Source organism: Maniola jurtina, chromosome 5 (assembly GCF_905333055.1).
Source record: "Maniola jurtina chromosome 5, ilManJurt1.1, whole genome shotgun sequence".
In the NCBI taxonomy this organism is placed as follows: Eukaryota; Metazoa; Arthropoda; class Insecta; order Lepidoptera; family Nymphalidae; genus Maniola; species Maniola jurtina.
Window position 1 is genome coordinate 10,690,368 of NC_060033.1, and position 25,342 is coordinate 10,715,709.

The 25,342-nt window shown below is 35.3% G+C and overlaps 2 protein-coding genes across 6 annotated transcripts in view; both read left to right on the forward strand.

Annotated features, from left to right (window-relative positions):
* Positions 1–1,776: 1,776 nt before the first annotated feature.
* Positions 1,777–22,771, forward strand: LOC123865247 (mannose-1-phosphate guanyltransferase alpha). 4 transcript variants are annotated; one of them, XR_006795946.1, is made up of 10 exons: positions 1,777–2,076; positions 3,195–3,396; positions 3,812–3,980; positions 4,208–4,419; positions 4,785–4,881; positions 5,248–5,403; positions 6,074–6,194; positions 6,692–6,835; positions 7,198–7,811; positions 22,760–22,771. XR_006795946.1 is itself a non-coding variant. In XM_045906191.1 (9 exons), exons 1-9 carry the CDS (start codon positions 2,037–2,039, stop codon positions 7,296–7,298), a joined length of 1,242 nt encoding a protein of 413 aa, XP_045762147.1. In that variant the 5' UTR covers positions 1,777–2,036; the 3' UTR covers positions 7,299–7,840. The 4 variants fall into 4 exon arrangements, 3 of the variants coding, with proteins under 3 accessions (XP_045762147.1, XP_045762148.1, XP_045762150.1); XM_045906191.1 differs by lacking the exon at positions 22,760–22,771 and having other exon boundaries at positions 7,198–7,840; XM_045906192.1 differs by lacking the exon at positions 22,760–22,771 and having other exon boundaries at positions 1,778–2,076; positions 4,788–4,881; positions 7,198–7,840.
* The window catches only part of LOC123865244 (facilitated trehalose transporter Tret1-like), a 36,799-nt gene continuing 24,439 nt past the window's right edge, over positions 12,983–25,342 (forward strand). For both annotated transcript variants that reach the window (XR_006795944.1, XM_045906185.1), the window contains exons 1-3: positions 12,983–13,125; positions 19,350–19,579; positions 23,811–23,980. Coding sequence is in view for 1 of the 2 variants with exons in the window: in XM_045906185.1 (XP_045762141.1) it covers positions 13,053–13,125; positions 19,350–19,579; positions 23,811–23,980 (473 nt within the window). In the remaining variant the exon portion in view is untranslated. The remainder of the gene's footprint in view (positions 13,126–19,349; positions 19,580–23,810; positions 23,981–25,342) is intronic.

Consider the following 25,342-nt stretch of genomic DNA (forward strand, 5'->3'; position numbering starts at 1 on the left):
TCCTTTTTTCCTCTGGAGATACGGAACCCTAAATAAGAAAGAAAAGAAACTTATATGAACATGCGATTAAGTAAAAATAAAAATATGAATTAATTTTAACAATGGAGACTTTTTCCTTTTAAAAGAACAGTTGCTGAATAGGCTCTCCTTATCATACATGACGAAGATATTTTTATTTTCAGGGTTCCGTATATAAATAACTATAACATATTTTATGAAATGTTCTAGATAGGTGTTTTGTCGTCATCCAAAGTGCGCTAACCAATAAAGTTTTTTAAGCTGATTGTAAATTATTAAGTTAAAAACATATACTACTTATCTAGTATGTTCCAGTCTTAAAATGCAATCAATTTTACCGAGTTAAAGCCGAGAATTCTTTAAGTTGGTGCTTTGTTCTCGATAATTCAATTATACTTATCACGATTTTTCGATTACGTTTCCCATGTTCAATTTAATTGTCTACAGTCTGGTTACCTACTTGGCACATACTTGGCAGACCTATTTTCAGATTGTTCCTAGGTACTTATATTTTTGGCTAGAGACTTTGATAATAAGTTCTCCTCCTGACTTCGTAACAGACGGTTACCAATTAAAATCGGTTAAGTGGGAGTCGAACTCGCACACGAACCGGACATGGACTTCCGTACCATCGTACAAGAAATAGCACTTTTTTTTACTTTTATGGCATCCGTTTTTATTTTATTTTTATTTGTTGTTATAACGGGAATATAGAAATATTCAACACTCTACCTATACTGCGGGTCATGAGATACAACCTGCTGACATACAAACGGACAGACGAACAGCGAAGGCTTAGTAATAACTATCTAATAAGGTCCGTTTGGCACCCTTCTGGTACGGAGCAAAAATGATCAGAGTCTAATTATAGCTGTAAGGAAAACAAAAGTAGGTACTAAACGCAAACAAAGTGGATCATCCAACCGTCAGTGTACGGTCACTGAGCTCTATTGTAGGTAACAAAAGGGATGATTAGTTAGCTATTGTTTCAGCAGTCAATGGTGAAGTCATGGAGCGTGGTTTGCGAGCAGATTCTTATGCCCCTGAATCCGACAAAAAGATAAATATCATAACGTACACTGATAAAACATCGTGAAAAAATGTAAGTACCTACTTAGATACCTACGGAATACCTAGGTAGTAGGTACCTACTTATTTGTCGACGAATCTACTAAGGCAGATTTCTGAACGGGACAGCATATTATTAGCAAATACTTTGCAAAGTAGTAGTTTGCCAATTTGCTCAGCACCAGTCGTTGGAAAGTTGGTGTTTCAGAGGATTGTACATAGCGCAGTCTTATCTTGTCTCCCGCTTCCCCACACCACACCTAGATAAAAATTTCGGATAGCGGAAGAAATAGTGCAAATTGCACGCAGAATAATAGGTAAATGAGATAAACTATAATAATAACATTATAAAATATTGTTATCACTCCAAACCTGTAATATTATTAATCTCTAACAAATAACAAAATAAGTATTAGATCTTCTCTGGCATGCGATGTTGTGCCGTCCTATTTGTGGAGGTTTTAAAGGCCTTGCACCCAAAACTGGAAAAAAAAAGAAAGTTGTCTGTGATATTCTATTACAGGTCGTATTTCTGTGGTCATGTCACGTGTCAATGTCATTAGACTCAAAAAAACTAGAACTCAGAGCCGTAAAAGCAGTTAAAAAAATCAATGTCATTAATGCTGTCATCTGTCATCCGTCATTCGTTCCACTGACGTGTTGTTTTTGTGGCTTAAATTACAAAACTCTTGAATTGCAATCATCACTATCGTTATTATGTATTGAAGATTTTCTGATTATTATTTTGTTGCAATAATTTTAGTCAATAGAACAAGAGGATAATATTCAATGCGATTGAGATTATAGTTTCGTAATTTTGGTGTTGTTTGTTGATTTGATTGATAATAATGAAAGGAATTGTTGATTGACTGTACATACTGAGTGTAAACAAAATAAATATTAATAGAACGTTTTAGCGCATATTACATATTTTCTAACAAGAAATAAAAATGTTGAAGGCTGTGATACTCATCGGAGGACCACAGAAAGGTACCTACTTACTTTTATTGTTAGAAAAGCTACAACTCACCCGGTGTTATCTATAAAAGTTATAATGCTAAGTACCTAACAACAAATATAGGTACTTGAGATGTAATTCATTACTATCTAAACTACAAAATCATATTAGTTACATTTTTTTAAAAGTTATCGTGTTTATAAAAAAAGTAAAGTAAGTAAGTACTTATATCAAAATATGCGCTATTTTTTAGCCATAACTTCGTACTTATTCAAAACTAGCCGATGCCCGCGACTTCGCCCGCGTGAATTTAGGTTTTTTGAAATCCCGTGGGAACTCTTTGATTTTCCGGGATAAAAAGTAGCCTATGTGCTAATCCAGGATATTATCTATCTCCATTCTGAATTTCAGCCAAATCCGTCCAGTGGTTTTTGCGTGAAGGAGTAACAAACATACACACACACACACATACAAACTTTCGCCTTTATAATATTAGTGTGATAGTTAGATATCATTGTACATGTCTTCATGTTTTTTTATGTTCCTAATCAGGTTTTATTGATATTATTATCTTTATAACATATATTCGTGTTAAAATTAATGACTCAACTATTACATTATAGATTACAAGTATGTTTAAGTAATTTTGCAAAACTAAGTATCTGTTTCTTAGTACAAACTAGCTGTTGTGATGTCACTGTCTTCGTCCACATAAATTTAGGTTTCTAAAAATCCTGTTGGAATTTCCTAAAATCCTTTCTTACTAGGGTTACTTACTTACACTGGATATAGAGAAAATCTGTGTACAAAATCTTTAGTTTCTAGACCCAGTAGTTATAGCTTTGTTGATATATCAAGTAGTCAGTTTCTTCTTTTAAATATCTTATTAATGTGAAAAATTTACTGAACTGATTTGGCTATTTATACCCAGTATAATTAACATGGGCTAATTTATATCGCAGAAAATCAAAGAGCACCTGCTCGATTTAAAAAAATCTAAATCTATGTAAAGAAAGTTGCAGGCGTCATTTAGTAGTATATAAAAGTATGTAAGTATATGTAGTAACTATGTGTAGTAAAAATGTTTTAATTAGTATTGCAGTTCTGGTTTAAAAACTTTATTTGATTAATAATGTTCTTAATTTTTTAGGAACCAGGTTCCGTCCTCTCTCCTTAGACATACCAAAGCCCCTGTTCCCCATTGCAGGGCTCCCACTGATACAACATCACATAAAAGCGTGTAAAAGACTGGCAGAATGCAAGGAGATACTGATCATAGGCTCTTACACTACTACTACTATGGCACAATTTGTTAGTGATATGCAAATAGAATATAGTCCTGTCATTATCAGGTATTTTTTATTTTTCTTTTTATTACTTGCTTTAATGCATAACTGTCTGATAACAATGTTCAAGTTCCATTTAAAGTAAAATTAGCAACTTCAGGGAAAAAACTTGCTGTTTCCAAAGGCTTGATAGTTATGAATACTGCATTACTTTTTTTAATTTCTTTAAGAGTTTCTGTTGAACTTTTTTTCAACTTTTTCTTTTAACTTGGAGTTAGCTGGACTCAGTGAAAATTCCATGGGAACTTTTACTAGGATAAAAAGTATACTATACTCCATCAAAGTGGTTCAGTAGTTCAACTATGAAAGGGAACAGATGCCTATGAAGTGTGTCTACAATTTACATACATATACATAATACGCATATTATAATAGTTTAGGATGTATCTACAACATAATAAGGTATATTTTCAATTAACAGATATTTACAAGAGTTCACTCCTCTTGGTACTGGGGGAGGTCTGTACCACTTCAGAGACCAGGTTAGAGCGGGAAACCCAACTGCATTTTTCCTGCTGAATGGAGATGTTTGTGCTAATTTTCCACTTGAGGAACTATGGGCATTCCATGAAGAAAGACCTAATGCTTTAGTGAGTATCCTAATTATTACAAACCTCCACCATCGGTGTACCTTATAAAATTGGACTACCAAATAAACATTTGCGATAATGGTAGCTTTAGTTTTAAGTTTACGTAATTATTTATCATCACTATATCATCTTTCAAATCTCAAAAGGTGTACAATAATACCTATTTTGAATAAATGATTTTGACTTTGACTTTGATATAAATCTAATACCAATTTGCTTGTTTTTAGGTAACAATAATGGGCACAGAAGCAACCCGTCAGCAATCAGTACATTACGGCTGTATGGTCCAAGAGCCTACCACTAAGGCGGTTACACATTACGTAGAGAAACCGAGCAGTTACATATCTACACTCATCAACTGTGGTGTCTATGTGTGTTCGTTGCAAGTATTTCACACTATGGCGGATGCTCTTCAAAAAGAAAAGGGCGGGTTTTACAGGTAAGCACACAAAATAAGGCCAGTTATACATCCAAATTATTTATTGTTGACTTAAGGTGCATACTGTGGTTAGTATTAGTTTCCATCTCTCTCGCTCACCAATAATTGTGAAAGAGTCGGAACACATTCAACAAAATAATGTGGTTCTACTTCATCCTAAACAATAAAATTACTTACAATAATCTTATTATTAAGTCATGTCTAAAATGAATGTAAGTGCTAGAGAGAAGGAAACATGATACACATGAGAAATTAAACTTAAGAGTGTCTTAAGCGCAGGCCACACCGAGAGCTAAGCTAACTTCGTTTAGCTTAGGTCACATAACTGCGGCGTCTTGTCATACTTCAGTTCACATTTGTTTCAGTAGGAATGGCCACGGTAGTCCACCTCCTGGTTATATGTCGTTTGAACAAGATGTTTTGGCACCATTGGCGGGGACCAATAAATTATATGCAATGCAGGTATTAATCTAAATATATAAAAGGAAAAGTTGACTGACTGACTGACTGTCTGTACTATCGACGCACAGCTCAAACTATTGTTCGGATCAGGCTGAAATTGGGCATACAGATAGCTGTTATGACATAGACATCCACTAAGAAAGGATATTTGAAAATTCAACCCTGAAGGGGGTAAAGTAGGGGTTTGTAATTTGTGTAATCCACACGGACAAAATCGCGGGAATAAACTATTATTTTATGTAAATTAACCTATTGTTCATAGAAAAAAAAAATATTTTGTGACCCTTGATGTACAGTTACTATCTACTGAGCTACAGTAGACTTCTTTTCGCAATTATTTCTATAATTATTTAATTAACCTGGCAGGTAGGTCACTGGTGGTCGCAAGTGAAGACGGCCGGCTCCGCCATATACGCGAACCGCCACTACCTGGAGCTGCACCGGCGGCTGAAGTACGAGCCCTGTCACATCTTGCCCTACGTTTACATTCACCCCACGGCCGTCGTTGACAGTACCGCAGTGGTAAGCAGGGCGCCTCTTTATAACAAACTAACTAATGCCGCGTACAGATTGGTGAAACGCGCCATCAATAAAACATTCTTCGAGCATTTCATCAATCAAGACGCTTCGCACTAACCGCGAACATGAGTAGATATACCTATGAGTATCGAAAACTGTCATCTAGCTTAAGATTTTTTTATAGTCATTTTGTAAATCGCATAAATTTTTCCAAGCCGATCAAAATAATAAGTGTATTTTCTTCACTCCACGGGATATCACCTTGTCCCTCTATATTCGAGCTCTCTGAAACGACCGGACCGTCCACGCCACTGTCCCGCCCGCCCCTTTGTGTTCAACCAAAATACGAGGATTGGTATAACCAATATAACGCGCGGCAGTGACGCGCTACGTAGCGCGTCACTGCCGCGCGTCGCGGCTGGAGAGAATATCGTGCAACACGCTGCCGCGACGCGCAGTTCAGCTGCAGTTCAGTTCGAGTGCGTGGGTACCTTAAATCGTATAGTTATCAAAAAAATGGTATATTTAATATAATTCTCGACATTTTTAGCTTAGGATAATTACGTGTTGCGAGAGATACATGAACACACTACAATTAGGTAGACTCCTAAAATAATAACTCTTTTGGTTATATAGTGATGTTTTAATGAGCATTTTTGTTTGTCTTTTATAGATCGGGCCAAACGTATCGATAGGAGAGGGAGTCACGATCAAAGCGGGCGTGCGGATCAAGGAATCGATTGTACTGAACAATGCCACAATCAATGAACACGCACTTGTTATGTATTCAGTTGGTTAGTATTATTACTTACTTTTTACTGCCTCGTTGGTCTAGTGGATGGCATGTGTGACTGCAGATTACGAGGTCCTGTGTTCGATCCCCGGGTCGGGCCAAAAAAAACATTGGCTTTTCTGTACAGAAATACCATCCCGGAGTTAGGAGGTTGGCGGTGTTTCACCCCCGTACCGCGAATAGCACGTAAAGCCGTCGGTCCTTCGCCTGATCTCCCTCCGGTCGTGTCAGATTTCCGTCCCATCGGGCTCTATGAGAGTGAGGGAATAGAGAGTGCACCTGTGTTTGCGCACACACACTTGTGCACTATAATATCTCCCGCGCAGTTGGCTAATCTCCATGGAGATTGGAGGAATTTTGAGGTGTTGGCAGTTGTTGTATAGAAAATCTATCAATATCTCAAATTTATTCCTCAGATAAAAGTAATTTGACGATTGAAAAATCGGTAGGTCTAGGTATTGTTATTTTGTGAGTTTATTTTTGACTTTTCGTGTACAGTGGGGCAGGGCGCGTCCGTGGGCGAGTGGTCGCGCGTGGAAGGCACACCGACGGACCCCGACCCGGACAAGCCGTTCGCTAAGATGGACAACATACCGCTGTTCAACAGCGAGGGCAGGCTCAACCCTTCCATTACTGTATTGGGTAAGTTGCTTAAAGTATAGGAATACAAAGTTAATACATTTGTATGGAGGCGTAAGAAAGGCCACATTATCTGCCACAAAATCCGCATCTCACGCGTGACAAATGTGACTGACATTTGGTCGCAACGTGAACATGTCCTATGTCCGTTATCTGCAACCAATGAGGTGTGATTCCTCACTTCCTTGTTAGCTCGAATCCATGAACAAAATATAATGACAATTGCAGGGGTTTTTCGGGATAATAATGTGATAGGTTTCCAGATCTTTCTGTTCTATTTTGACTCTCAAGTCCAATACATACAAATGGAATGGAATAAGCACTTGGATATTTATAATATTATTCATTTGAGATTTCTCTTTCAGGCTCAGACGTCGTGGTTCCTCCAGAAAGGATCGTGTTGAATTCAATAGTTCTACCACACAAACAATTATCTAGGAGCTTCAAAAATGAAATAATATTATAGTGTAAAATAAATTATTGTAATGTAACTTTTGACAATAATATTTTAGGGCTGATTTGTCAATCACCATCATCATTTTTGTGCAATATATTTTAAACTAGCTGATACCCATGACTTCGTCCGCGGGGATTCAGATTTTGAAAAATCTTTGATTTTCTGGGATAAAAAGTAGTCTGTGTCCCTTTCTGCTCCGTTCGGTGTTATTGAAGGACAAACGAACAAGCAAACACACTTTCGTATTTATAATATTGATGACATAAAAATGCATTGATATATTTTAAAATGTCAGTTTTCTCTCAGTGACTAGGCAAGTAGCCACTACTAATTTGTATTTTGATGTGAAGGCAGATGTCAAGACATAGCGAGTGTAAACATCAAAATAATGTCTGACCGAATCGCACATGCCATACGTACATTTACAAGTTGCAAGTTAACTACTAGCTGCAGTAATTGTATGCGTAGATTTTACATGTTTCCAACATTCATAGAATTAGAGCCTCAAGCCACTAATGTTAAGTAAATTGGACCTTAAGAGCCTTGTTATAGAAGTCAAGTTCGACCTTACATTTACAGCTAGCGCTCCACGCGGATACATTACGAAGTAAAATTGATGGCATTGAACTTTCGACTTAAAATCAAGAACGTTTAGGTCAATTTTTCTCTGACATTTTGTTTCGACGCTCGAATTCTATCAACATCGCTTGGTGAGATGTAAAAATATTAGGCTAAGCCTACTCGCTCTGTTATCAAGTCGTAAATCATACTGAATTATCGGATACAAAATTATAATGAATATTATTTACGACTTCATAGGACTAGGAGTTAGGATTCTCTTTCGCACAATTTAATAGGTGACGAATATTAAAATTTAGGAATGAGATCCGCTGATCATAAACTTTTTTCAATTTTTGATAAGCAACTAACTCTTTTTAGGGGTCCGCATCCAAAGGATAAAAATGGAATCGTATTAATGTTCCGATAATAAAGAGATAATAGGACTGTTTAGTATACATAAATTATTATTTATCTTAGTGTTGTTACAAAAGGAACTATTTTACTTATTTATAAGATAGATACAAGTTTATAAAACTCAATAAGTCCTAATAAAATAAATGTTGAGTTTCATGAATCCATGAATACTTTGATGGATGAGATGATGAGACTTACAAGGTGAGCTTTCCGAAGTCGACGTGTCCGTGAAAATATCAGCTCACCAGGGACTGGAAATATTTGTCTTTTAGGCGTTTTACACTTTAACACTATCTGAATAACGTGTTTACGTATTTACGTACTGTATATTTTTTCGTTTCTGCTATAAACAAAATAAAGTCGAAGCGACACTTTCTTACAGAATGTATGTGACCGGGCTCGTTTTTGGTAAAATGACAGCTACAGTGTGACGATCGTAAGCACATGTGATTGGACGAAACTCTCTCGCTATTGGCTAAGGCCGCGATTACACTAATTTTTACTCACGTACGTAGCTTACGACATTAACTTACGACTTTACTAATGTAAACACTTGTAACTGTACTTTTTTTCACAATTTCATTTTCATCAGTTTTGTTGTAAGTTCATGACGTAAGCTATGTACGTGAGTAAAACTTGTTGTAACGCGGCCTTAAGTAAAACTTACAGGTGTAATCGCGGCCTAAAATAAAGGGTTTTGTTGTTGCAGTAAAAAGACCCGATCACAATAATTATTGAGATGATGTAGCTTTTTATAATCGACCAATATAATTTTCATCTTGTCACAAACGTGGCATACTTTTACTAAAAATTACTGTAATATCGAAATTACAAAAATAAATGTAAACGTGAAAATGTATTATGTTTTTGACAAGATGAATACCTATAAACAAAATATTATTGTGTCATAGTTTTTATTATGTATATTTTGGTACCTAAGAATATAATGTATTAAGCACAATCGCAATGTTTTATTTTGCATGACTATACTTTGTCGTAGGAATAAGGAGTTAGATTGTACCGTTTTGTCCATTTCTGCTCTAAAATTAAATACTGAACCAATTTTGATGAAATTTTAGACGTATAAATTCGATATCAGTTTATTTTAAAGAAAAAATCCTTGTTGAATTTTTACTAGATCATTTTCATCCGTGCTACTCAGTAAAAGTCTCTAGGGACGGAGTATTCCGTGGAAACTGATGAATTATTTTTGAATACAATATCAAAAACAAATGCTGCCGATTCCGTTATTTAAAACTTATCTATAAGAGTAGTTTATGAAAGTAGTAAAGTATGAAAACGGTACCTATGAGCAATCCTATACGAAGGCATCACATTCGGTATCAACTGTCTGTCCAAATAAGCACCGACCACTTAGGTCGCGTATGCGTCGCGTAAGCGTAGACGTAACGCGTACCATTGCTTTGTAATGTATGGAAACTGTATGAGACATGGCATACCGCTTGCGTGGCGTGAACGTTCGCGTAGACGTAATGCGTGCAGTTATGTCTACGGATTGAGGCGCGTGTCGCGTGTGAATCGGCTTTAAGCTGAAACTCCCGGTTTATATCTTACTACCTACTCTACCTACCGTATAATATAGCCGTGAACTCTTGTAGTGAATTGCGAAAAGAATATTTCGTTTATTCCCTCGAATGATACCTCGGTAACGAGATATTTTAAAATCATTATTAGGTTTCTTACAGTTTTTGAAAAATAAACTACAATTTTAAAAATAATACCGCCAAAGCTTTTAGCAACTAGCATGGCTACGGTACCCTTTCCTACCTGCGTGTTCTGATAGTCTTCTGACAAGCACTTGATCTATTTTTAGAGTTCCGTAAATGAAGGTGCCAACGGGACCCCATTACAAAACCTCCGTCAGTCTGTCAGCCGGCTGTATCTCATAAACTGTAATAGGTAGAGAGTTGAAATTTTTACAGTGTGTACCTATTCCTGTTACCGCTATAACAACAAATAATAATTTCGAAATTGCCGCCACGTAAATAAAAAAGTAGGTAAGTAGTTACATAATCTTGTATGATAATTACGGAACGCTTCGGGAAAACCCGCACTTGACCGATTTTTTAATTACATTAATAAAACTTTTGTTTACGCTGAGGAGTTTTAGGAGGCAGGTACGCTCAACAATTTTTTATCAATACCTAATGCAAATGTAGCTACGCAGTTAGCGCAAGGTCGCAGCAAGTGGTTAAAATTATAGAATATATTACTAGAATATTATTAACACAATAAAGTGACTTAGGTTCCTATACTATGGATTATAAACTTAAAACTAAAGCTACGAGGGTTCCAGACGCGCCTAGGTCTGAGAAGAGCCCATAAAAACTCAGCCGGGTATTCTTTTTAGTATCACTACTTTACAAAACCTTTTATCTACACGTGTGCCTACCTTAGCCACTACTACCTTAGCCAACCCTTAGCACACGAGTAGTTATATCTATTCGTGTGTCCTTACGTGGAGCAGTTGACGCTTCCACACAGATTCAGTGTCGTTATTAATATTTGCACTCACACATCTAAATCAACTAAATTATGTAGTGGGGCGCATTATTTCAGCTTAGACAAGCTATACTATAATCATAGACCAATACTAATATAATAGGTATTGGAATGTCGATCTGAAACAGGTTCGCAGAATTTGGTGATAAGCAGTTCAAGTGATAGGTAAATGAAAAAGAAGATATCGCATTTATAAACTTTCACTTTTGAAAATGGTATTTTAAAGTGTCCATATATTAAATTTATACTCCTGTTGTGTTGCAACAGGAACCAATGATTATTATTGTTATCTAAATACGTAAAATGAAAAGTACGTAATTATATTGTACGTAATTTGTGGTTACATCATTTAAAAAAAATTAAAATGTGTTTCAATTTTCAAAGTAAGATAAATATACCAAGTGGGGTATTTATTATATGAAAGGGCTTTACCTGTACATTCTAGAACAGATTTTTATTTATTTTTATGTTTAATAGTTTTTGATTTATCGTGCAAAATGTTGGAAAAAATATCCGAGTAAGGAACCCTCAGTGCGCGAATATTACTCGCCCTTGGCCGGTTTTTAGCAAATAAATATATTACTTGATTTATCCCCTTCTCATTCTGAGAGGAGACCCGTGCTTAGAAGTGAGCCAGCGATGGGTTGATAATGATGATTATGATGAATTAATTCTTTTTAATCCATACTAATATTATAAATACGAAAGTGTGTATGTCTGTCTGTCTGCTACCTTTTCACGGCCCAACAGTTTAACCGATATTGACAAAATTCGGTACAGTATTAGCTTATATCCCGGAGACGGACTTCAGCTACTTGTTATCCCAGAAAACCAAAGAGTTCCCACGGGATTCCTAAAAACCCATCCCTTAACCGAGGTACCTAGGTAGCTAACGTCCCTGTAATTTGACATAGGCAACTTTTTATCCCGGAAAATCAAACAGTTCTCACGGGATATCTAAAAACCCTAAATCCACGCGGACAGAGTCGCGGGCGTCATCTAGTAATTTGTATTTCGATAGCGTACCTAACAACTGGATCAAAAATGTCGACATTCGAAAGAAACACGAATTCTATGCGATGTTAATAAATAATTCACGCCAATCCGGTTGATCACCAACTTATGTCCTAATGTTTATCAACAACATAATAAATGCACTTGACCTGTTGCTATACGTTCGCTGTTTTAGGGTGCACGGAATTGTTAAGGGTTTTTTCATAAAACATTGCTTGCTTTTGAAACTAAAATTTTCAGTTGATTGATCTATTGATAGAGATACCTACTTAGAAATTATTATAGGTTCAACGTATTGATCTAATAGTCTTGAAGCTAAATAGTTAAGTGTAAATGGTTGAGACACGATGTACCTAAGGCTTTTACAAAAATATCAAAAGGTCACCTTCCTTTGATGATGTAAGAAAAGAAATCCGACTAATGTTTTGGATGATAAGTAAATGTCGTATAAACCATTTGGTAATCAGGTACCAACATGTTCAGCAAGTAAGTACCTAGTTTTACATAAGTCAGCACGTAATTTTTTTTTTTCAGACGACCCATCATTCATTTTTAATGATTTTTTTGGTACCACGCTCTAATTTCGCAATCTGAATAAAGTTGGTCTAACACTAATTGGAGAACAATATACAATATAGCCACCTAATTTATTTCTTTGCTTTTTCATAAATAAGCAAAATAAGGCTTAAAAGTTTAATACAGACCTCTTAATAGTTTACATATAATATGCTGTTTAAGTTCACTTACGACATCGTATGACCCAACAGTTCACTGTGGTTTGCATATGTTATTATAACCCAGATCTTGATTGCTACCTCGGCATGGCATGTACGCTATGAAAATGAAATGCTTAAATAATAATTTTTGATGTACCTAATTAGTAGATAAATACTATACCATTTTTGAAAAATTCCTTATAAGTGGAGGTCTAAAGCCTCCAATAATAAGGGAGGCCAGTGGCTTAAGTTATGGTTAATATTATGTAAATCAGTCAATTGTTAGTCCTTTTATAAATACATTGATCTACAAAATTAAATGAAAAGATTAATTTTTACTTAGCATTAAAAACAGTTTCGTTGTTTAAAAACATCAACCGACTGTTTCCAAACTGATGAAGATCGCAGCGCAAATGAGCGTGCGATTTTTACCATCTTTAGTTCATTTACCGCCGCAACCGCAGTACGAAAGAAGACACAGCAGTGTCTGGATGAGTACAGTTGATCCAGTGACAGTTATAAATAAGTTACCAAAATGAATTTTATAATTAAAAAAATAATGTGGCAAAATGGGACCCGGATAAACCAGTACATATTCGCCGTTATCAGTGAGTTTTTATTGCAGAAAAAATTACCTATTTATTATGCATGTTTAAGTTGTAATTTAATTTGAAGTTAGATGACTAGTTAAATTTTTTATCCACAATTATAAATAAAATACAAGTTTATATTTGATAGCAGAACTGTACACATTATCATACAATTGCATCTTATAAAGTATTTTAAAATAAAATTGAGGTCCTAATTAACATTCATCTGAGTGCACTTGGTTTAGGTTACTTAATGTGCGTAATTAATTAGAATAATCTCATCATAATGTTTACTTACTATAAGAACCCTCTTAAAGTATAAATCATTTAATAGCATATTGTTATCATTTAAAGGTTTTTAAAAAGCCCGAAAACTATATAAGTTAGATCTAAGTGTAAACTTAGCATTGTATTACTTACTTAGATAAATTTATAAATACCTGTATGTAATTGCGTGCACAGTTAGTGCCTAGGTATATTTTTAGAATTCATTGCATGGTATGAATTTTTTACAACCCAAGATTGTTGACTGGGTGCAGTGTTAGTATTATCAAGTTAAAAAGGTTGCTGCGCAAGTTTATTTTTAGGATATGATTAGCATTCTAAAAGTGCCTAAGTACTACTTTTGCTTACGGGATGAATATTAATGGTCCGTAAAATTGAATAGAATCGTAAATTTTATTGATTCTAATAAGCACGTTGTGGTAGTTAAATAGGTACGATGAAAAGTTTGATGTTATGCCAAAAAAAAGTTAATTTATCATTCTTAAAAAAATTCTAGACACGGTTTCGGTCGCTGGTTGTGTCCGTTTCAGATACCTACCTAATCCTTCCTAAGGCCGTGATTACACCTATAAGTTTTATTCACGTAATTAGTTGACAAAAAATTTACTAAGGTCGTGATTAGGTACACGTGTAGGTTTTACTCACGTAAGTAGCTTAGGCTTAATTTACTAAGGTAAACGTACTTATAAGAGTGTTTATATTGTAATTTTGTTGTAAGTTAATCATGTAAGCTAGGTACTTACGTGAGTAAAACTTACAGATATATCCGCGGCCTGAAGCGTAAGCAAGGAAATGTATGTAATGTAGGTAATATAATCTGTGACTCAGGTCCATCGGCAAAATTTGATTACGACGTTTAGTTATACTGAACAAAAAAAAGTTTTAGCTTTTTTACCTGTTTACGTCGTTGCCTCATAGAAACTGATTCGTGTTCTTAAAAAAATGCTAGATTCCAATTAGGTCCTACATAAATCAGTTCAATATCAATACACCACTAAATAAGACTGTTCAAACTGATCATAGGTAGGTAACTAGGTAAGTAAAGATAGGTACGATTGAAATTAAGTCTTGGTAGAAGAGTTTACAATGTGATCAAATCAGAGATCAAGAGATCCGTAGATACCGTAGAAGCTGAATCAGAGAAACCGACATAGCTCTGACTGTCTGACGTTCTGAGCTGTTACGAAATAGGTATCACATGGCATTGCGAGCAGCATAAAGGGACTCAAAGGCTCGATGGATATTGGAGTCCTAGGATACTGTAGTGGCAACTGTCGCCCCGAAAAGCGCAGTAGTGGTAGGCTCGTCACTTTGTGGACAGACATCGAACGAGAAGGAAGAACTGCTGGACACCAGTTCTAGGCATACGCAAATCATGTCCTGAAGCGTATTGAGTCCAGCTTTAGCAGCACCAGAATCCTAAGTACGGAAATCCCAACAAAATAATTAGGTACTTATATCGAGCAATGGATAGCCATAGATCTAGACTATTAGGATGACTTTAAAGTCAGGTATTTCAATTCAAAAGATATCAACTATTGCATTTTATTGATACTTATCAGCTTTTATAATAAGCTCCAAGTTAAGTGGAAATCCCCGCAATCTGGCCCCACGGCTATTTAATATGTATTTCTAAAATGCATAGGTAACTACCTAGTACCTAGTACTTAGGTACCTATTTCATTTTTGCTAACATGACATTATATTTTAACTTGGATAAATTATTGTTTAATTCATTCAAGTATTTTAAGTATCAATCCAGGTATGAAGTGAATTTAGAGTACCTACAATTTTAAAGCAGATCGCTGCGTATTCTGTTATTCCTCCCTAATTCTATAAAAAGCGTTGACGTGTGAACAGATACCTACTTGGGAATGCATTTGTTCTATTTGAACGCTTTTTAACGGACGTTAAAAAAGCTCTCGTATGAATGAGGGCAAAATAACTATCTACTCTCTTCTTCTCGTCTTATTACCAGGAATTTCTGATATTATATTATGTACCCATCAGTAGATAATATTATAATCACAGTAGGTAGCATCACGCGGATGTCGTTAATAATAAATATCGTATTCCTCTACACCTACTTAGTTAATTTTTAGACTTGTGCCTGAGGTCTGACCCTGAAGTTGACAGATAAAATTCAAACTTTAACTGTCATATTAAAAAATTACGATCAGATACCAGGCACTGAAGATTATACCTACTTACCTATTATAATTTTAATTTTGTTAAGTGTAAACTGTTGATTAAGTAAGACTGGTTATCAATCTCAAAGACTAATTAATTATTTATTAGGGTAGGTAGCGTACCGGTATCGTATCGTATTGCGGTACCAGAACCCTGCAAGCCGGTTCTGCAATTTTTGATAAGTAAATGCATTAAAAATTGATTTTGGTTCAAAGGGTCCACAGAGTAGGTAGGTACAATAACAATAGCATAGAATAATAGTAGAGTTTAGGTATAAACAAATTATAATACGCACCTCTCATTATTTTTAATTAAACTTATAAATATTAATACAATATCATTGTTAATGGCACCTAATGGTCACGAGCTGTTTTTTTACTGTTGAGGTAGGTAGGTATGGTAATACCTATGTACATACATATACTTAAATTCAGTATTACTAACTTTAGCAAGTAGATAAATATACTGGCCGTAATCCTGGGCTTGTCGGCGAGGATGCCAGATCTTTTTTAGGGATCCGCACCCAAAGTGTAAAAATGGAGCCCGGATCAGCCATCCCATCTCCACAGTCGAACGGAGCGCCATCACTAGCAATTACTTTGGCTAGTATTATTGGTTTAGCTATTCAGTGGGGTTAACGCAGCCAATATTCTGGCCTTGCTGCATCATCATCGTTAACCTGTGGACTAGACGGCCACTGCTATACATAGGTCGCTTGTGGGACTCCAGGATGAGCCCACTGGACGTAGCGCAAGAGAGGCACCGCGCGGCGCACGTTTATAAGAAAGAGTTCCCGGAGCCTCCTGAGGGGGTTTTAGTGGGTAGAAATCCCACATAACCCGATCTCTACTCAAATAATAATAGATCAGGTATTTTGATAAGATTTCCCCCCGTCAACAAAAAAAGGTCTCTTGTAGGAACTTCCGCATGCCAGGGTCGGTGTTGCGCCTGGTTGCAATGGTTTAGATTCCATTTTGTATACCAATTTAAAAATCAGTTTAATTTAGAATCTATCGTAATCTGAATTATAAATTATTAAAAAAATTGAGCTAGATGCAATAAATTATATTCAAAGACGTCAGCTAATTGCAAGTGTGATGTTTTTAATGTAGTAGTTTTTAATATTTAGTGAATATACTAAATCTTAAAACTAAATGTACGTTTTGACAGTAAAAACCGAAATTTACATAAATTAAACGCTAGCCTACAAATTGTCAATAACATCTTGTGGCGCGAAGAGTTGACTCACAAGATAACAAAGAAAAGTACATATTTGAAACAAAAATATTAAATTTAAACAATAGAATAATATTAACGTGCGCAGAATTAATATTTTCAGAAAAAGTAGAGCGTAACTAAATTCAGGTAAAGTAAGCTTAAAGTTTAAACGCATGTTTATGGTTATATGAAAATACGATGATAATAATATCGTTATGTCATTGCTTAACAAAAGTGGCAAACTAGATACCTAGTTAGATTTTAGGAAGTTCATTACACCTAACCTGGGTGCAAATTTTAATATCACTCAATAGATAGCTGCATAATATTTAATAAATTGCAAACTAATATGTAGAAAAATTATTATTGATTCTCTGATAGGTTATAGGTACTATCATTATTATTGTAGGAAATAAATTCAACATTTTAGGAATTCAATATTTTGGGCCTGTAGGATAAAGAAATGTAAGACCCCAATGATAAAATATTATTTCAAGAAAGAAAAACTATCAGGATAATCAAAATATCGTCGATACACTTAAACCTAAAAAAGGTTAGGGGTAAAAGTTAAATTAACTTCAATAATATAGAAATTAATTGGATTTTTATTAAATAAGGGTTAGTGCTGATTTTAGCAGGTTGCAATTTTTTGCGGTCAGTAAAAACTTTCAAACTGCAAAGCTAATTCAGAAAAGATTTTTTTTTATTTCGACAACCGGAAAACGAGATCAAGATTTCCTGCTTGGGAAGTGACATTCGCATTTCGCACCACAGCGCCCGAGAGGTCGCCGGTAGGACAAAATAGTTATGTATAACTTCGTAAACAGTTACAACAAAAAATACAACGATCTGTGGCCAAGGTCGATGGAAAATAAATCGCGTGAGATAAATAGTTAGAAAATTACACTTTTAATACACAAATTGCGCTTCACTCCGCAAAATTTGCCCGTTTACAGCGACATCGCACTGTAACCTTGAACTGGATTACATAAACCATAATTTTCTCTTAACAAATTAAAATACAATAGAGAAAAGAATTCGCGGGCGAGATGAAGATTTAAACGAGTTTCTTGTCTTGTAGTAGGTAGGTAGCGATAACTCCATTATCAAAATGTTCGACTTTCTAAATGTTTATTTATAGGAATTCGATTCAAAAAATCCAACAGACACTCCTTAAAGCACATTTTCTCTTTGACATCTACTTATTATTAATATAGTTTTCTCCAAAAAAAGAGATAATAAATAATGAATTACGAGTAGCTTGGAGTTTGGACCATGCATAAAGATCGTTGACTGGGGCAAAAATCTCATAATTTGAGAAGGCTGAATGACCCTAACATAAATATTGTAGTGAAAGTAAAGGGACTTCCCAGTAGAGGGATAAAATAAAAAAGAAATCTTGGCAACGTGGTAAAAGTTTTGAAGTCTGTTTAGGTAGGTATGTATCTGAGGTTCGACATAGTTACAATATGAAAACGTCTGAGTTTTGGAACGATCAACTGCTAGATAATATAATTATTAATCTACCTATAGGTACTTATTAATATTATAACCAGGAATTATTGGTTTGTTTGTCTATATCTAATGAATAGACTTGGAAACTAGTACTTAACCGATTTTTATAATTCGTTCACCATTGAAAAGTTACTTTATCCAGATGTAACATAGGCTATATTATTATCATAAGTTTAAAGTTGCATTAAAATACAACTTATTTTATAATAATACAAGATGGTGCCTGCGACTTCGTCCGCGTGAATTTGGGGTTTTTGAAATCCCGTGGGAACTTTTTGATATTCCGGGATAAAAAGTAGCCTATGTCCTTCGCCGGGATGTAAGCTAACTCTGTATATCATAATCAGTTAAACTGTTGGGCCGTGAAAAGCTAGCAGACAGACATACACACTTTCGCATTTATAATATTAAGTATGAATTAGTATCTACCTATGGATAGTAACTAATTTAGTTAAGTAGGTACTAGGTAGATAGGTTCGTAAAATGGGACTGTATAGTCTGTAAACACGAAAGGCAGGTAATCGAGCTAAATGCGCACATTAAAATGATCAGTAGTTAGTACGACTTTATTTACAAAATCAGCGGTTAGTTACTAAGTATGATAATTATTCTGATTATCTCGACATGATCTCGACGTGACGTATTGTATTGTACCTGTAGCAAGACCTGTAGCTACTGTGTAAACTAATAGCTAAGAACGAATCATCTCATTTATTTGAGCTTTTTAATACTTATCTACTAAACCTTCCTTACCTTTCTTCAAGTCAAGAGTGCATCTTAAGCACTTGCCAACAGGTCTGATTGCAGCCAAGCGCTATAACAAAACCTTATTTCAAGCATTTTACTGGGTCACTGTCTTGGTATAACCAAGTGCAAGATACATATACCTTCCTAGTATCTACCTATAACGAAAATTCAGTACCAAGATAATAATATAGTACCTGACAGGGATGTCTCCCCGGTGGATATATTATTTAGATGTCGAAATTACCTAGTAGTATAAGTGCAGTTTTTGCAATATTCTTTGTTTACAGTTACCATCCCGCTGCTCAGCTTTGGAATGGTCCAAGGCTGGTTGTCACCGATGATCTCAGTCCTCCAGTCCTCGGAAGGGCCAGCCCCGGAGCCTTTCACCAGCACTGACATATCCTGGATGACATCCGTTACATATATCACCGCAATCATATTCGGTGCACCTATGGGCTACCTCACAGATAGATATGGCAGAAAGATCATGACTATTATTACGACTTTGTCTTTAATGGTAAGTATCAGCCTGTATTTTCTCCTTCCTCTCTTTCTGCGTCGAGGGCCGCAGCCCGTAACCCATTTCATTCTCTGCTATACTGCTGTTTCTTATTCGGTAGGAATGGCATTCCGAACCAATGTTAAATGGAATTTTCGATTTTCCATTCTTTCCATTAATCACGTTATGGTAAAAGATTTTTTGTGATATAATAATGCAGTAGGTTCCCAGACATTCTGCATACAATGAGAGCGATATTTCGATTCTTAGGTTTTTATAGTTATGTTATGTTTGATAACCGAATAACCAAATAACCGAATGGCTACCTCGAGATGGACAAAGGAAAAGAGGGAAACAGTACAGGCGATGGGAAGACGACATTAGAAAAGTAGGAGGAGCAACTTGGAAAAGGGTAGCGCGAGACAGGCAAAGGTGGAAGTTGCTGGAAGAGGCCTATGTGTCAACAGGACACGCTGATAGTTGAAAATATTCAACTACCAGCAATAAAGGCTATAATAATAATAATAATGTTTGATAATCACCGGTGCTCTCCGAGGCACGAATGAAACAAAAAGGCTGGACCTCCAAAGTCGCTCATCCATTCAATTATCGACTTGAGTTAACTTTGTTTAACAAACGCAATTGATAGGAGTGTGTTGTCACTAGGTCACACGTCCCTCAAATCTTATTAATTTCTAAGTGCTTATCAATTGATGTAATATCAGCGACTTTTATTATGAAAGATAACATAGACTTTATGTGCATTGAGAAACCCCTGGTAACTCGTAACTAAAACACCTTTTGATGCGGTTTTGTTGCAAAAAACTGTATCTAACGAGTTTATACGAATTTTCCTTATAATAAATAAATTTTGACGTACTTATGACGTACATGTATTGTTGTAAACATATACGATACGAATATGTTTAAATGACTTTTCACGCACCATTTTAACTTTATGTGTTAAATATGATGTCAAAAGTACGATTTTAGTCCTCATTTTAAAGGTGAACCCATTGAACCGCACTTTTGACATGAAAGTTAACCCATAGAGTCAAATTGGCGCGTGAGAAATGGTGAGAAGTCATTAATAAATAAACTCAAAAACAACAAAATTAGTTTTATTTGAGGAGCTGTATATTTAACTGAAATTGATTTTTGCTACTTTGATTTGAATTACCTTTGGTTAAGATATATCAATCAATAAGTCCCAATCTTGTTTTTAAGTTTTCAATGGAAAACCAGAACCGTGTCTTTTAGCTAATTATAAAAGATCGTAAACTGTAATTACGTTGTGGTACAATCAGCATTAAATGTAGATTGTGACAGTATCGTCAAAATTGTTTCTTTCAAATTCAGTAAAAAACTATTAAGTATCTACTTACATTATATTAGCGATTTCCATTTCATGTTTAAAATGCAAAAGATGCTATAAGTATTTAAATAAAATTATAGTTAAAGCATTATTTAAATATTGACATTGATATTAATTTGAATTCTGCAGTCTGCACTACCCAAACTCGTGGGTAACCAGTTGTACGTACCTTGTGATTTCATTCATTATCATCATCATCATCAACATGATTAACCCTTCGCCGGCTTACTACTGAGAACGGGCCTCCTCTGAGAGTAAGAAGGGTTTTTGCCATCGTCCACCACGCTGGCCAAGTGCGGATTGTCAGACTTCACATACCTTTGAGAACATTACGGAGATTATACCACGTATATTATCTACTTATGTTATACATAATATATTAAAAATAAATATATATAAATTAAGTAAGAAAGTAAGCGTTAGCAAACAGTCCTCGCTTTGCACGGGTAGCCAAAGTAGTCACAGGTTTACAGTTGTATTTTTTAATAATTATAAATCTTTTAAAAGGAAATCTCCCACAGTATATTTAAATTGTTTTATGTATAAATCTACCTATTTAAGTAAATACGTAAACAACGTTCTGAGATGGCTGGATTTTTGTGGATCTACTTATAACAGTTATCATCATCGCCCCTTTATTAATAACGATGCGTCTGCGTGAAAATGTTTTTATAAATCCCGTGGGAATTCTTTAATTTGCGGGACAATAAGTAGCCTGTGTTACTCTCCAGATCTTTAGGCAAAAAATCACGGCAATCTGATGCTCCGTTGCGACGGGATTGAGGGACGAACGAACAAACTCATTCATATAATACTATAGAGGATGCCCGCGACTTCGTCCGCGTGGATTAAGATTTTTAAAGATCCCGTGGGAAGTGTTTGATTTTCCGGGATAAAAAGTTGCCTACGTCAATTACAGGGACGCAAGCTACCTCGGTAACAAATTTCATACAAATCGATCAAGCGGATGAGTATTTGGGAATCCCGCGGGAACTATTTGTTTTTCCAGGATAAAAAGTAGCCTATGTCCTTCCCCGGAGTCTATACAAAATTTCATTAAAATCGGTTCAGCGGTTGAGCCGTGAAAGCGTAGCAGACAGACAGACAGACAGACAGACACACTTTCGCATTTATAATATTAGTATGGATGAGTACTGATGCACCTAAACTTTTTCATAAAGTCGCTGAATTGAATACAGAATAGAACTTCGTACATTTTCTGAAATTATCGCGCTCAAAATACAGGTAGATAGGTACCTAGACAAACTCAGTAGATAGATAATCAACTGTAATATGTAATAATAATAAGGAAGAATTTAAATAAAAAATGAAGACCTCATGCTTAAGCGATTTAAGTTATTAATAATATTGCGTTTTAAGATCATAGGTCAATAACATTCTATTAATAATAAAATTGTATGTAGGATGATACTATTCGTCGTATAATATTATTGTTCAATGAATGAATGAAGGACGGACAGATTAATGTCACACCAACATTACGCGTCATACCTATAAGACGAAACTGAGCGGTAAGAACCTGAAAGGGCTTCATTTTTAACCGACTTCAAAAAGGAGGAGATTCTCAATTTGTCGGAATCTTTTTTTTTATTTATGTTCCCCGATTACTCGAAAACGCCTGGACCGATTTGGATTTGTTCTAATTTGCTCGCGATCGGTGTAATTGCTTAGTAAACAGTAGGTTTTTAACCAGATATAGCATGCATGCATAAAACTTTTTGAACAAATCATAAGAAAAAAAATATCGCAATCGCTGAACATACGTAGGGGTGATTCGATTACCCCTTGCTTTTATAAGGTAGGTATTTAAATTATTCTTTTAGACGTTACAATATCTCCGGCCACCCTGTATTATAATGTCGAATTTTAACAGTATGTAGGCACTAGCACTAGTAAAGTAAGTAACAATCAATTAATCGATATAGATCACTGATTAAAAACAAAAAAATATATATAGAAAAAGAACTAGGTACATACTTACCTTCTCACTTAATTAAGAAATTAATAGCCACTCAACTTTAAAATAAATGGCGATTCAGGTGCATTCAAGTTTGTAACTGCTTTTTCACCCTTTTTTGTACTATTCTGCTCTATAAACAAAGTATAAAAAGCAGCTGTTCCGCCGCTTTAAATCTATTATTCGCACCGAGCGACGTAACGAGCGTTTTTTACTCTCGTTAGAAGAAGCGAAATGTTCAAGTGTGAAAAAAGTATCGTCTGCTTCCTTCCTAATTTTTTCACGCCTGAGTCTGGGAACATTTGAATCTTCGAAAGAACTTAAGTTGCATATATTACTTAGTAGCCATTTTCCATGTGTGATGTATGATGATGAAAATGTACTAGGTACTTGAAAATCGGGGGATTTTCAAGTTCAAGTGGCTGAAACAGGGGTTGAAAGGTTATATGAAAGCCCTAAGTTTTGGAAGTTAAGAGAAGTTATTAGTTTAAAATAATAAAAACCTGTATTACAAGTTTTTATGAAAAATCTCCCTTAAAGGTATAATAGAGGATGTAAATACTACCTACTACATACTACTGCTGTTTTGTTATTACCTCAATAACTAGAAATTTTGAAGGTAGGTTCTTTCTATGGTAGGTATCGGCTTAGAAAATATTTTTCGAAAAACCACCTATCTGTTCCTATCTGTTCCTATGTACGCTCGTAAGTACTCAGCGGCTCAACCGATTTTGATGAATGATACGTCATTAGGAGTAGGTACCTACTTGGGTACATGAAATTCTTAAAAAAATCAAAATGGACTTATTCGCTTTAATGTGTAGGCTGAAAAATATGTAAGTAGTGGAATCCGCAGTCGGGGTTTTTCTGATTTTTTTTTAAATTGCTTGTTTCAGATATATTGGCAAATCAAACTATTTTCCCTGCAGCCATGGGCCCTGATTCTAGCCCGCGCCATCGCTGGTATCCCTTGCTCAGCATGCTACATCGTTCTGCCAATTTACTTAAAAGAAATCAGTGATATCGATTTAAGGGGAGCACTTGGATCCCTGCTGATTTTGAACAGGTATGTTTTATTAGTGACTAATAATATGAAAAATGCAAAAGTGTATTTGTTTGTTGATTTGTCCTTCAATCATACTGCAACAGAGCAACGAATCGAAGTGGTTTTTTGCATAGATGTACCTACTTAGTTAAAGACGGCAGTGACACACTTCTTCCGGAAAAAGCAAGAGTTTCCACGGGATTTGAAAAAAAACTCCACGCAGACGAAGTCGTGGGTATCAGAGATAGTATCTAGATCATAATGATAACAGAAGCATTTGCAATTCAGTAGCATTTGCAATTTTCGTCTCTATTTTTAACCCCCGACCCAAAAAGAGGGGTGTTATAAGTTTGACGTGTGTATCTGTGTGTCTGTGTATCTGTGTATCTGTGTATCTGTCTGTAGCATCATAGCGCCTAAACGAATGAACCGATTTTAATTTAGTTTTTTTTGTTTGAAAGGTGGCTTGATCGAGAGTGTTCTTAGCTATAATCTAAAAAAATTGGTTCAGCCGTTTAAGAGTTATCAGCTCTTTTCTAGTTTTCTTGTAGAAAAGAAGGTTAGATAACCGTTAGGTTCTTAATATTATGTCAATAGACAAATGTCAAGCTGTCAAGATGGACGTTGCCTAAATACATAATTATTTATTTGAAAATGATGTTTTGGAAAACTCAAATACTTTGGATCGTCGGGGGTGTTATAAATTTTTAATTTACACTTGTATAAAAATAAATCAAAAACATAACTAGCTTGCGGAACCAGTGATTGTCTTAACTCATCAATCTCAACTCTCGATCGCTCATTAATCTCTCCGTCACTCGCTTCATACAAACGTAGTTCCAATTTCATTTGAATATTAAGCAACCAAAGTCCATGAAATTTTGTAGACATATTCTAGAAACTAATATCTGTGTCTGTGGTGTTTTAGATTTTTCTAAAAATATGTAGTTTTAAAATTACAGGAGCTCAAAAATTTGTATATAAATTTTTATGACCGCGTAACTTTGAAACCGAATATTTTAACAGAAATCTGGAAAACCACAGACATAGATATTAGTTTCTAGAATATGTCTGCAAAATTTCATGGACTTTGGTTGCTTAATATTCAAATGAAATTGGAACTACGTTTGTATGAAGCGAGTGACGGAGAGACCCCTCTTACTAATAGGTATCCCTTAATTACTTCCTCCCTCTCTGTTTAACTATTTATTTTGGTTTGCACATAGATAGCTATATATAATGTAGACTAGTGTTTTGCTCGGTGCGCGAGCTGCTAAAGCAGCTCGCGTGACGTGGTTGGGTTAACTTTATTATACTGAACCAAATTTATTTATTAAGATATTCACCACGAAAACCCATAAAACGACACCCATATCAATTTTT